The 12,875-nt window shown below is 36.6% G+C and overlaps 2 protein-coding genes across 2 annotated transcripts; both read right to left on the bottom strand.

Moving 5' to 3' along the window:
- Positions 1 to 1,931: 1,931 nt before the first annotated feature.
- Positions 1,932 to 5,554, bottom strand: LOC147311433 (uncharacterized). The gene is made up of 5 exons (XM_086267320.1): positions 5,485 to 5,554; positions 5,007 to 5,306; positions 4,831 to 4,921; positions 3,188 to 3,254; positions 1,932 to 3,097 (listed from the first exon to the last, which is right to left on the bottom strand). The coding sequence occupies exons 1-5, from the start codon at positions 5,552 to 5,554 to the stop codon at positions 2,996 to 2,998; spliced, it is 630 nt and encodes a 209-aa protein (XP_086123446.1). The 3' UTR covers positions 1,932 to 2,995.
- Positions 5,555 to 6,238: 684 nt separating this feature from the next.
- Positions 6,239 to 11,786, bottom strand: LOC147311432 (uncharacterized). The gene is made up of 5 exons (XM_086266465.1): positions 11,720 to 11,786; positions 11,310 to 11,627; positions 10,626 to 10,716; positions 7,415 to 7,499; positions 6,239 to 7,280 (listed from the first exon to the last, which is right to left on the bottom strand). The coding sequence occupies exons 1-5, from the start codon at positions 11,784 to 11,786 to the stop codon at positions 7,170 to 7,172; spliced, it is 672 nt and encodes a 223-aa protein (XP_086122591.1). The 3' UTR covers positions 6,239 to 7,169.
- Positions 11,787 to 12,875: the final 1,089 nt, after the last annotated feature.

The raw sequence follows: 12,875 nt of genomic DNA, 5'->3' as shown, positions 1-12,875 counted from the left end.
GACCTGCTGTTTATTTAGTTTAGTTCTCTTCATCTTCCTTTGATGCAAACTTTCTCCTAACTGGGTGCTCCTTGTGAACACGCAGATTGGATGGGAGTGGTTGGAACTGCTCTATTTGTGGCCAGAGATGTGTTTCTGAGTTGAAGAGGATATTGTAGCCCTGTTGTCCTCCTGCTTCCCTGAAAAACATCCAAGTCTTTGTGTAACTTGAAGGCTTTTCAGTTCAGAAGTGACCACAGATTAAATCCAGCCTCTCAATATACTGACTGCTCTGCTTGGTATTTTTACAGTGAGCACCGCTGCCTATGAAGACAAAAGGCTAAAAGAAAATTTAGTGCTGACTCTGAGATAGAAAATAAGGTAGAAACATTTGAGAGTATTAAAGATGATGACGATCTTCTGATCTCTTCTCTTGACTTAGGGAGAAACTGATCCTGATTCAGTGTCCTTATCATTATTTTTCTGCAGAGTAAAGCAATAATGACTCTGACACTCACTAGTCTCCTTCATTCTGCTTAGTGCACAATCCCAGGATATGGTGAAACCCTCCATGCATGGTATGGATGGACTTGTAACCGGAGGTGGGACCAAGTCATTGTTTTGCAAGTCTCAAGTAAGTCTCAAGTCTTTATCCTCAAGTCTCAAGTCAAGTCTCAAGTAATGTCAGGCAAGTCAGAGTCGAGTCTCAAGTCACTGGTGTAAAAGTCCGAGTAAAGTCACAAGTCTGAAATTTTGAATTTCAAGTCTTTTTGAGTCTTTAAAAAAAAAAAAACGAAAAAAGCATGTTGCAGTTATATGCTAAATGTAAATATTAGACCATGTAATTTTTAAATCTGTGTTTTTCTCAACACATGACAAAATAGTGAACTTAGAAAATATACACAAATTGTGAAATTGCACCTCTTTAAAATGCAGCTCAATTAAACTTAGCTCCAAGAATAATTTTCACCGACAGTTCTGAGATAAGCTGCATGTTATTCTTGGATGCGGTTGTAGGACCGGCTTTAAAATCGCATGACAAAAATATCATACATATTAAAAAAAAACTGTATCACCAACGTAGCCTGGACAACATTTGCTAGTTAGATGAAGTCAGCTATCTCATTGTAGCATATTTATATGCATATTTATAATCATACGGTTCTTGGAGTGAGTGCATACACTCATGAAGTTTAGTAACTTCCGGTCACTGCAACAAGTCCAGGTACAGTTTACCGACGGGTGGGTGCAGGACCTTGAAACGCACCGTGTAGAACGAAAGACCATCGTACGTATCATAAGTTTACCAGTCTCACAAATCGTCGTCATAAATATACATTCCTTAATCGTTTATTAATAGGACCTTTGAGCTCAACGGTAATTAATTAGTAGTGGAAATAATTTCTGGTAGCATCACAGAAATGTAGCAGTGACAATAATACTGTATGCTGTAATCGTACTGGGCAATTAGTGATACAAAAAACCTGTTTTATCCTGTGAATAAAAGTATATGTTTTTGTCAATGTACCATAATAACAGAAGCGAAACGCAGTATTGTGTCAGGACAATTCACTATTTATGCACAATAAATAAAGGAGCATAGCGCGACAATTTCTGTTCAGCGCCAGACTTGCTTGTAACCTATATCACCAGTTATGTTAAGAAAAATGACGTATTAACTACAACAGCAGACTGACCTTCGTGTAAATGCTTGGAGCAGACTAACCTGTGAGCTGGAGTGTTCTGGGACGTTATATTTGGTCTTTGAATGGCTGCAATCCAGTCCATCCATCACCTCTTTGTTACTTCGGAAACACGGCTCGAACAATTTCTCTTCAACGACGTAATCCGATAACAACCGATCTCTTTACCCGTCGGCTTTCCGTGGCTGTCATGCGACCGGCTATTGCAGTTAATAATACAACGGCTTCTTGCCATTTTTGTGTTTCTTTTTATCGCTGTGTGACTGATTTCAATTGAAAGCCTGCGTGCGCTAGTACCTCTTGCCACGAGTTCCCAGAATCCTTTGCGGTTTTACCCCTGAATGACGTCACATTTTCAATCTCTATATAATATGCATGTTAAATTTTATATTTGGGGTGAAATATCAAGTCTTTTCAAGTAAACCGGTTCAAGTCCAATTCAAGTCCCAGGTCATTGGTGTAAAAGTCCAAGTCAAGTCACAAGTCTTAGAACATTTTTTCAAGTCAAGTCTAAAGTCATAAAATTAATGACTCGAGTCTGACTCGAGTCCAAGTCATGTGACTCGAGTCCACACCTCTGCTTGTAACTGTCCTTGATGTCTACATTGTTGCCTTCTGCTAGTGCAGTTCGCTCAGTTCTGCTTTCCCTCTTCTTGTTACCATCTCACTACACTTCTCCAGTCAGTATGACATCACAGTGTCATTGCTGTATATCCTAGTGATATGGATCAGTGAGTCTATGTCTCGTTCACTCTTGGCATACAGTTTGATGTCATCCATGTAGGTGTGGTGGCTGATGATTGCTTGATTGTGTAGTTGATATCCCTAGCCAGTCTTGTTGATGATCTGGCTAAGGGGATTCAGACCTTCCACACTTGACCACGCACTTGGCTTCAAGTTGGCCTCTAGCATTGTTCACCACATCCCCATTGAATTCCCGATGAAGGATCTTAGGGTCCTGTTGGTCTTGTATAGTTCTAGACATTCCAGAATCCGTGTGAGTCATAGGCTTTCTTATAGTGAATCAATAGGTTGACAGTACATAGGTTCGTGAACCTGGTCTTATAGTCTTAGATAAAGCAAAAAACTTCTGTCAAACTAAGTGCTCTCAAAGTTGTTAAAGCAAAGATCATTGAGATATAAAAGCTCCCTGGATGGTGATGGATGGTTGGAACTGCTGCGCTCACAGGCAGAGTCATTTGTCTGAGCTGAAGAGGCTGTTGTAGCCCGGATGTCCTCCCTCTGATGGCGTTCCCTTTTAGTTTCTGCTCTGACACTGTTCATGTCTGTCAGTAACTGGAAGGTTTTTCAGTTCAGAAGTGATCATAGATTGAATTCAGTCTCTCCATATACTGACTCCTCTGCCTGTTGTTTTCACAATTAGTGCTGCCACCCTGTGGCTGAGGGAGAGATGTCTATAAAGACAAAGTAAAAATAAAAATCAGTGTAGACTGTACTAAGGCAGAGACATGTGACAGTGCTAAAGGTGGCAACAATCTTCTGACCTCTTCTCCTGACTGAGGAAGAATCTGATCCTGGACGGCATCCTGATTTAGTTTCATCACATTTTTTCTGCAAATTAAAAGAAGTGACTGATAATGAAATCTTAGTACTCGCCAGGTGATTCAGAAATAAGACAGGATAGTCTTGATGCATGCTCAATCATCCAGGTAAGTAAATCCCAAAAGTTGATTCTGCTCATCTGGATGTAGCATTTTCAGTGGGAGAAACATTTTTTCACTCATCCAAGTGACTTCTTCAGTCTTAGCTGACTGCAGGTTTTCCCAGCCTTATTAACAGTACATTTGTGCAGTTTATGCCATTCGTGCAGTTTATGGCATTCGGCATTTGTGCATTCTCAACATATTTTGAGAAAAAAATCTATTTATTTTCCTTCAGTTATGTGAGTGATACTTTTCGCTTTTAAAAAAAATCTATTTTCATATTTCATGAAATGAAAATGCACTATACTATTGTGTAAAGTGCTAATTAGAGTAGCACTAAATATCAAAGCTTAACACTTTAACACTAAACAAAATATATATTAGCACAGACGGGAAAGTAAATGTTGTTTTAGATTTTAAAGTACCTGAGGCTTTTTTCTGATTCAACTGAAAAATGTTTGTAACATTCAGTTTTCTGTTACAGTATTTAAATACTTTGCAGTATTTAAATACTGAAGTCTGATAGACATTACTTGGACACAACACTGAAACAGCCTGATCAGTAGTGTTCACCAAAACACCTGTGACCAGAGCACTTGAGCTTGTTCTGGCACCTCAGTCCTCGATCTGATAAAGATCTGGGCAATTTTGAAGCTAGATGAATATCTGAACATATTTTTTTGAGTTTTTTTCTTTAAATTGAGTTATTTGAAGATTTTCTTCAGAGCTACCGGTGACTTATTACCGAGTTTATTGTTTGACCTTTAGCTCCCTGAGTCCACATGTCAAATTGTCCTTGAGCAAAGGACTGAACCTAAATTGCCGTGTATGTATCGATCAGCAGTCAGTATATTACTGTAGATTTTCAATCATTGTTTTGCATTTTATTTATTTTTTTTCTGGTCCTCTTTTATTTTGTAGTCATCACTGGCTCTCAACTTTGATATTTCACTTCCTGTATTGCTGTGGTCCCGCCTATGTGATTTTCTACCATAATGCGCTTTATACCTGCCTCTGTCTCTCCCCTCCTCTGTATATAAAATACTATAGTATTATAGTTATCCTTGTCCTCTCTCAGATGGACTTTAGTGGTGAGTTGTGTACCAAACCTTGATTTAAAAAGAAAGATAAAGATTGCATTGTTGTCGCTATACATGGGTATTATACAGTGAAATCAGACCAGAGCTTACATTTCAGCAAACTAGCACACATAGATTAATTTGTGCTTTCACTCATCCATTAATTCTACAAAAATTCCAAATTCATCCATTCATTGTGAAGTTATGTGAAGCTTTTACTCACCTATAGAGGAAGACAGCTAGTGTGAGTCACAGTGACTCTTTAAATGCCATCAAACATAATAAAAAATGGTGTTTGAGATTTATGGACAAATCAGTCTTACAAGTGCTGACACCGATTCTACAGCCAAACAGAAAGAAGCAACATTCATGCATTCATCATGAAGATAAAAAGGTTTTACTCACCTATAGAGGAAGACAGCTAGTGTGATGCAACACAGAAGGAATCCAATTGCAGGTGGGAGTATGTATAGAAAATATTTTGATGCAATGGATTCTGTATCAAATCAGCAGAGAATTAATATAAATTGCTTGTTTGACCTTTACTAGAAGTGATTATTCCTGTTTGTTGTTCTACCTACCTTTGAGGTTCTCAGACACAGTTAAATTCCATGTAATGCTGTTTACGCCACTTCTGTCTGTTATCTTACACGTATAAAGTCCTTCATCTTCAGGCTGAGCACTAAAAATAATTAGCTTTGTAGGAAACTCATGGTTTATTTTCAGTCTATTAAAGTTTGAATGTGTGCGATTCAGCACAATGGAATAGTGAAAAACAGATCTTTTGTTAGTCCAGGTGATAAGTGTTGCATTTTTCTCAGATATGTTGCAAGTCAGTGTCACTGAGTCTCCTGTGGATGCCAACATAGGTCTGTGGTCGTCTTTAAGCAACATGTAAGATTGAAAGAAATAATAAATATATTTCAGTAGAAAATCTGGATAGTTCTGTGGTTTCCTCCAAAAATGTCTAAAGCTTAATGGAGATATTAATTCAATATAAAATTATATCTGCATTTAATCTAGAAAAAAAAGAATCTTAAACACAAATGTGCTCTTTACCTGCAAAGACATGCCACATCACTAACAGCTGAATGAAGAGCAGTGCTGCTTGGTTTAGCCTGATCATCATGATCAACAGAGAGAGGAAGAAACAGACCTGAACTTCACCGTCAGCTTTATGTGTATCTGAGGAGGAGCCACAAAAAGGAAGTGGTTAGCCGCTCTACTGCTGAGCTACGAAACTAATGTATGTAAATGTGTCACCATTTGTTCAAACAATAAGTTGGATGGATGTCATGAATGCAATGATTGAATTTAACTACAAATGTCGCAGTTCAAACACAGTTATTCAAGAAACTGAACACAATTATATTGCCAATAATTTCTTCTTGTAATTTAGTCACTCATTTCATAAATATAAGATGCACTGGAATGAAGGAAAATTTATCAGCTGAATCTTTGCCCCCAAGAGTTAAAGTAGCTCTCTCAGAAAAGGGGCTCCAATCCTATTCTCAGCTCTTTGGGGAATTGAACTAAACTAGATGTAATAATGCCAGTATTACAGATAAAGAACCAACTGAGAACCAAGAACAAGACTAAATTCACTAAGTAGTACAAAACGTCTTGGTCAGTGAGCAGCTAACTGTTAAAATAGCAATTTGTATAAAATGTCTTCAGACTGGCCGTCGAATTTCACATTAAGCATCATGAACATGTTGGACACAACTTCCAGAATCATTTCACTTTTATTTTTGGCTAAATTCTCAGCAGCCACATTCAAAACAAAACTAGTTAAGTTCAAATGGAGGGTGTAAAAAGCATGACACATGTCTGGAGCCTGGAGACAAACTGATTGGCAATTTAGAATTACCAATTAACGTAACGCGACTAACAGCATGTCTTTGAACTGTGGGAGGAAGTCAGAGTACTGGGAGAGAACATGCAAACTCCACATAGAGAAGTCCCAGCCAGATGGTGGATTCAAACCCAGGACACAAATGTTAGTCCAAATCTGTTTGAAAATCACCAGCAAGTTACCTGGAGATATTTACACAACAGACATAATCTGAATGAGCTTAATTTTATGCTTGTTTTATGCTTATTAAAAAAATTACATATATCCAGTTTCAGCTTTATGAAAATAATCAGGTGCAAAAAGCCTAATTTAATACATTTATGACAAAACTAATATATCTGAAACAGAAGAAACAAGTCAAAGATAAAAAAAAAAAAAAAACAGTCAAAATTAAGATTGAAAATCAAATGTTTTTACACAAAATTTTACTCGTACAGATAGAAAATTAGGTCTACACTAATATAGTGATTTTGTTATTTAACAGAATTAAATTCAAGAGGTCCAGCTTGGTTTTATGAATCTATATGCATGCTATTTGTTAGCATTGTTGTGTACTTGGAATTTTCATTTTTTATAAAATGCTTTAAAACCATAATAGAAATGTGACAATTTTCATTTTTAAGTGTAATGTAAATAATGTAAATAAATTTACATTTCCTTTAGTTTTTTCTTAATTGGTACAACCTCCAGACGTTTCAAAACCTGGTAATAAAAATAAAACTAAACTGCATGGTCAACATAAAAGCAATCATTTGTTATTTTTGTAAATTGATTCTATAAATCCAGGCAGACGCAATGAAAAATGGTGTTTGAGCTTTGTGGTTGAATTATTCTTACAAGCACTGACAATGAATTAAACAGTCTATACTTTGTTTCCTTTTCATCTTCTTTATCTGGACTTTCTTCTTGTCAGCACACCATAAGTCACAGGTTGGACTGAGTCTCTCAAAGTGCTGCCTGTCCTGTACACTGCAAAACTTTGAGGTTGTGGAGGGACCACCTATGGATCGAAAGTGTAAATAAACTTAATTCTTACGAGAAAAACATTAAATAGCAAGCATGAGGGTAGGTAAGAGAAGATATGAGTTGAAACACTTTGTGTGGAAAAAAATAAATAAATAAAGTTCCTCTAACCTTTCCTTCCAGCTGAGCATGATACTGGACAAAACTCAAGGTCCTGATCTCATGCAAGCCATTTTTCAGGGTCCTGGTGCAGCATCTAATGAAAAATAACACAGAACGTTATTTTTGTTTCATTTTTATATATGGGTTTAGAAATGATTAAGAATTTGCTGATAGTAAAAATAATCATTATTTTTCAGTAGATATTTTGTTTTTTGACAAAGTAGAGGTAAAAATTTTGGTGAAATGAATGAAAACATATTTTGAGTTCATGAAAAATGAATGTAACATTCAGTTTTGTGTTATATTCTTTAAATAATTCAACTTATTTAACACAGTGAAATTCTGATAGATACTGCTCAGGCTCACCATTAAAACTACCTGCCCAATAGTGTTAAGCTCCTCCCCTTGTGTCACTAAAACATCTTTGACTGGAACAATTGACTTTGTTCTGAAACCTCAGACTTCAGTCTGATGGAGATCTGGAGGATCTTGTGAGGTTTGCTACTACATTAATATCTTAGGTTCTTTCTTGTATTCTAAATATTTTCTTTATAGGTATCTGTGATATAGGGTTGGTGCTATTTAATCACAGGGTTGGTTATCTGAACCTCCAGTCCAGTCCAGTCCAATCCAATTTTATTTATAAAGCACTTTAAAATACCCAGCACAGGACCAAAGTGCTGTACAGAAAATATGTTAAAAACAATAGAATAACAGAAAACAGCAAAAATAAATAAACAAAAGACGTGATACAGGAAAAAAAACAGCCCTATATTAAAAACAAGATAAAACAGCATAGAATCAACTAAAAATAAAACCAACATCTCACACGGGGTCAAAGGAGAGGGGAAAGAGGTGGGTTTTTTGGAGTGATTTAAAAACATTTAGAGAAGAAGCCTGTCTAATCTCTAAATGCAGATCGTTCCACATTTCCACAGAGCTGCTACAGCAAAAGCTCGATCTCCTCTAAGTTTAGGCTGAGTCCTGGGTACCTTCAAGAGCAGCTGATCAGCTGACCTGAGAGAGCGGGTGGGTGTATAAGGCTGTAGCAGCTCAGACACATAAGATGGGGCTAGGCCATTGAGGGCTTTAAAAGCAAATAAAATAATTTAAAAATGAATCCCAAAAGAAATGGACAGCCAGTCAAGTGAAGCTAAAATATGGGTGCCAGTTAAAAGAGGAGCTGTGGCATTTTGCACCCTCTGTAGATGAGTAATGTATGATGCACTGATCCCTATATAAAGTGCATTACAGTAATCCAGCTGAGTGCAAACAAAAGTGTGGATAACTGTCTCAAAGTGTGCTGTGAAAGAATTGGCTTTATTTTAGCCAGCTGCCTGAGCTGAAAGAAGCTTGATTTTGCCTTAATCCGACTGTCAAGCTTCAGTTCAGTCCACTTTGACCCCCAGGTTTGTGACAGTTGGCTTAACATACTGGGCCGAGGTATCTAAATACACATTTGGGGTCTCAGTGGGGCTACCAAAAACCATCACCTCAGTCTTTCTGTCATTGAATTTTAAAAAGTTAAGAGACATCCAAGCCTTGATTTCATCAAGATACTGAAGTAATGGTGTGTGAAATATGTGCCTTTTTTCTTTAGAGGGACATAGATCTGACAGTCCTCAGCATAAAAGTGCAATGCAATGCCGTGTTTTCTCAGTATAGGACCAAGAGGGATCAGATATTAAAAAAAGAGGAGGGGGACCTAGAACTGAGCCCTGTGGGACACCACAAAAGAGAGGAGTGGAGGACGACACATGGTTACAGAGACTGACACAAAAAGTTCGCCCTGCCAAGAAAGAACTGAAACACTCCTAATGCCCACCCAGTGCTCCAAACGAGAGAGTAAAATGGCATGATCCACTGTATCAAACACAGCTGTCAAATCTAAAAGCACAAGAACAACACAGTCCCCAGAGTCATGTCAAATCATCTTTGAGCAAAAAACTGAACCCCGAAATGCCCTGGATGCATCAATCAGCAGTGGTTTTAGTGTTATATATTATAACTTTATGTAGTACTCATCATGAGTACTACATAAAGTTCTGATTTTTTTACCTCCTGTATTCCTATTTGACCACACCATTTTAAGTTCCTGCTATATTCCACAATATACCTGCCTCTGTCTCCTCCTCTCTGCATGTGAGCTCTTCTCGTCTTCTTTCAGATTATCTTTCTCAAGTATTCAGCATTCCAGCTTTCTTATCCCTCTTGTTGTCTGGCCCTGTTATGTCTCCGAGTGTCTTGTTGAACTTATTTCCTGTGTACCAAACCTTAATTTATGGCAGGGAATATCATCTATTTGGGGAGTGCATCTCAGTTGTTTGTAGCAAAATCTACATGAAGCACGATGACCCTACGCACAGTGAATGCAGACTCTTTGAGAATAACAAAGGTATTTTTCTAGTTGCAGAATGGAAACATGCACGCCGGAGGTTTACCACAAAAAAAGAAAAAAGAAAGAAAAAGTCCCCAGTATCAATGTTAGCTTTGACTCTGACCACCTTTAACCACTTCTTCACGACTCTTATTTCCTCTTTTCACTCTCGTCTGTATAGAAAAATAGGCCAACATAAAGAACAGAGGCTGATTTAAGCCTTTACAGACGTACTGAACAAAAAACTAAACTTGAAAAATAAAAACTATTTCAGCTCAAACTTGATAATTCTGGTGTTCTCCTACCTAAAACAATAAAGCATCTTCATATGAAATAAAAAGGTTGGGTTGAGTAATAAAAGAAACTACTGCCAGATACATTCATTCTGTGTTTTATTTTTTATTGAACACACTCGCTGGATGGATGCAGTTTCAGTATTTTGCTCCATCACAGTTTACCATGTTTACTGACAGAGCTGGATGCAATGAGAGATTTTTCACCTGCATTCTTCGTCTGGTATTAACATTCACCCTGCGTCAGTGATTTTGTTATTTAACTGAACTGAACTCAAGAGGCCCAGGTTGGTTTTATGAATCTAAATGCATTTTATTTTTCGATTGTATTGTGTACTTGGAATTTTCATTTATCATAATTTGCTTTGAAACCATCATAGAAATATGACAATTTTAATTTTAAACGAATTACTATCCTATAATATTAGCCATATACATTTATTTCCATTTCACTTTGTCTTTTTCTTATTTGGTGCGGCCAAAGAAAGAAGAAGAACACAAAATAATCACATTCATACATTCATTATGAAGATAAAAAAGTTTTACTCACCTGTAGAGAAAGACAGCCAGTGTGATGCAACACAGAAGGAATCCAATTGCAGGTGGGAGTATGTGTAGAAAATACTTTGATGAAGTGGATTCTGTATCAAATCAGCAGTGAATTAATATAAATTGCTTGTTTGACCTTTACTAGAAGTGATTATTCCTGTTTGTTGTTCTACCTACCTTTGGGGTTCTCAGACACAGTTAAATTCCATGTAATGCTGTTTACGCCACTTCTGTCTGTTATCTTACACGTATAAAGTCCTTCATCTTCAGGCTGAGCACTAAAAATAATTAGCTTTGTAGGAAACTCATGGTTTATTTTCAGTCTATTAAAGTTTGAATGTGTGCGATTCAGCACAATGGAATAGTGAAAAACAGATCTTTTGTTAGTCCAGGTGATAAGTGTTGCATTTTTCTCAGATATGTTGCAAGTCAGTGTCACTGAGTCTCCTGTGGACGCCAACATAGGTCTGTGGTCATCTGTAAGCAACATGTAAGATTGAAAGAAATAATAAATATATTTCAGTAGAAAATCTGGATAGCTCTGTGGTTTCCTCCAAAAATGTCTAAAGCTTAATGGAGATATTCATTCAATATATGGATTCTGTATCAAATCAGCAGTGAATTAATTTAAAATGCTTGGTTGACCTTTGCTAGAATTGACTGGATCAGCTTTTTGTCTACCTACCTTTGGGGTTCTCAGACACAGTCAAATTCCATGTAAAGCTGTGTAGGCCACGTTTGCCTGTTATGTTACATGTATAAAGTCCTTCATCTTCAGGTTGAGCGCTAAAAATAACGAGCTTTGTAGGAAACTCGTGATTTATTTTCAGTCTATGCAATGAGAAATTTGAATAGGTGCGATTCAGCTCAATGGAATAATGAAAAACAGATCTTTTGTTAGTCCAGGTGATCAGTGTTGCATTTGTCTTGGATATGTTGCAAGTCAGCGTCACTGAGTCTCCTCGGGACACCAGCACAGCTCTGTGGTCGTTTTTAACGATCTCTATAGTTTAAAGGAGACAATCATTCAATATAAAATTCTATCTGCACTTCATCTGTAAAAAAGTGAATCTCAAACACAAATGTGCTCTTTACCTGCAAAGACATCCCACATCACTAACAGCTGAACAAAGAGCAGTGCTGCTCGATTTATAGTGAACATCGTGATCATCAGACAGAGAGAGAAACAGACCTGAACTTCACCGTCAGCTTTATTTGTATATGAGGAGGAGCCGCAAAAAAAGAGGAAGTGGTTTGTTGCAGTTAAACTCAACACAAATATGTGATTCACCTTTTTTGAGAAAATACATGGAAAAATACATGTTACATGGGAGTAATTTATACAATATTTCAGATTCACAACAAACTGTCACAGTTCAAACATGGAAAGTGAAGTGGGAATATAATTATATGACAAATAATTGTCTCCTATAATTTAGTCTCTCGTGTGACTCACTTGTGTAGAGAGGCAACTTTGAACTGCAACACTACATCACCACCTCGGAAAATGACACCCAAATACTGTGGTGTGCTTTTACATTGTAAAGTTGGACTGATTGGTTTAATGAAGTAAAAACTGTGTATTTAGGAAATGAATTTCAGAAAGTTGAAGATCTCAAAGCAAAATGAAAGGACCCAAAATTTCCCAAAGTTAGAAATCATATCAGTCACCTCTACCTTACCACTGACATTTCTTCTTTTCAGTGTTTTCTTTGGCTCATTCATTCATTTTAAAAATACAAATAGTTTGGGGTGCTCACTAAATTAATACATTTTATTTTCTAATTGAAGAATTTCTCAAGTTTGAATCTTTTATCAATAAAATGAAAGTTCATTTTACCCATTTTGTCTGCACTCAATCACACATTTTATTTATTAGAATTTTTATTTCATTGTACAGTTGGATTTCTTTTAAATCTTTCACAAAATATTAACTCAATATACTTCACATAAAATGCTTCTCAGATTGTTTAAACTGAGTCATCACATTTTTGTGATGTTAAAAACCACTAATAATAAACATCTCGTTCTGTAAATCCCAGGTATTCATCTTAGACACACAAAGGTTAAAGGCCACCTTTTAAATCACATTTATCCAGTTATCACTAACCAACTTGTCAACTTAATAATATAAATATAATCAACTGTCACAATCTGCTGGCTATTTAAAAACATTACATGTTCCACTTGTTACATATATTCATATATATTCTACATTTATGCATTCAAATGTCGTTCATAAGAAAGAATC

Source organism: Aulonocara sp. 'chitande type north' Nkhata Bay, linkage group LG16, assembly GCF_057382095.1.
Source record: "Aulonocara sp. 'chitande type north' Nkhata Bay isolate Kocher_YH1m ecotype deep benthic linkage group LG16, A_spYH_male_GT1.1, whole genome shotgun sequence".
Lineage (NCBI taxonomy): Eukaryota > Metazoa > Chordata > Actinopteri > Cichliformes > Cichlidae > Aulonocara > Aulonocara sp. 'chitande type north' Nkhata Bay.
This window is presented reverse-complemented; position numbering and strand designations above follow the sequence as displayed.

What these genes read in the sequence shown, in the direction of transcription:
- LOC147311432 (XM_086266465.1), bottom strand. Translation starts at nt 11,786, where the DNA reads ATGTTCACTATAAATCGAGCAGCACTGCTCTTTGTTCAGCTGTTAGTG. An exon ending in GATGTGGGATGTCTTTGCAG is followed by an intron (nt 11,628 to 11,719) that starts GTAAAGAGCACA and finishes TTTAAACTATAG; the next exon opens with AGATCGTTAAAAACGACCAC. An exon ending in CTGGCTGTCTTTCTCTACAG is followed by an intron (nt 7,500 to 10,625) that starts GTGAGTAAAACT and finishes ATTTTTCATTAG; the next exon opens with ATGCTGCACCAGGACCCTGA.
- LOC147311433 (XM_086267320.1), bottom strand. Translation starts at nt 5,554, where the DNA reads ATGATGATCAGGCTAAACCAAGCAGCACTGCTCTTCATTCAGCTGTTA. An exon ending in GATGTGGCATGTCTTTGCAG is followed by an intron (nt 5,307 to 5,484) that starts GTAAAGAGCACA and finishes TGTTGCTTAAAG; the next exon opens with ACGACCACAGACCTATGTTG. An exon ending in CTAGCTGTCTTCCTCTATAG is followed by an intron (nt 3,255 to 4,830) that starts GTGAGTAAAACC and finishes TTTAATTTGCAG; the next exon opens with AAAAAATGTGATGAAACTAA.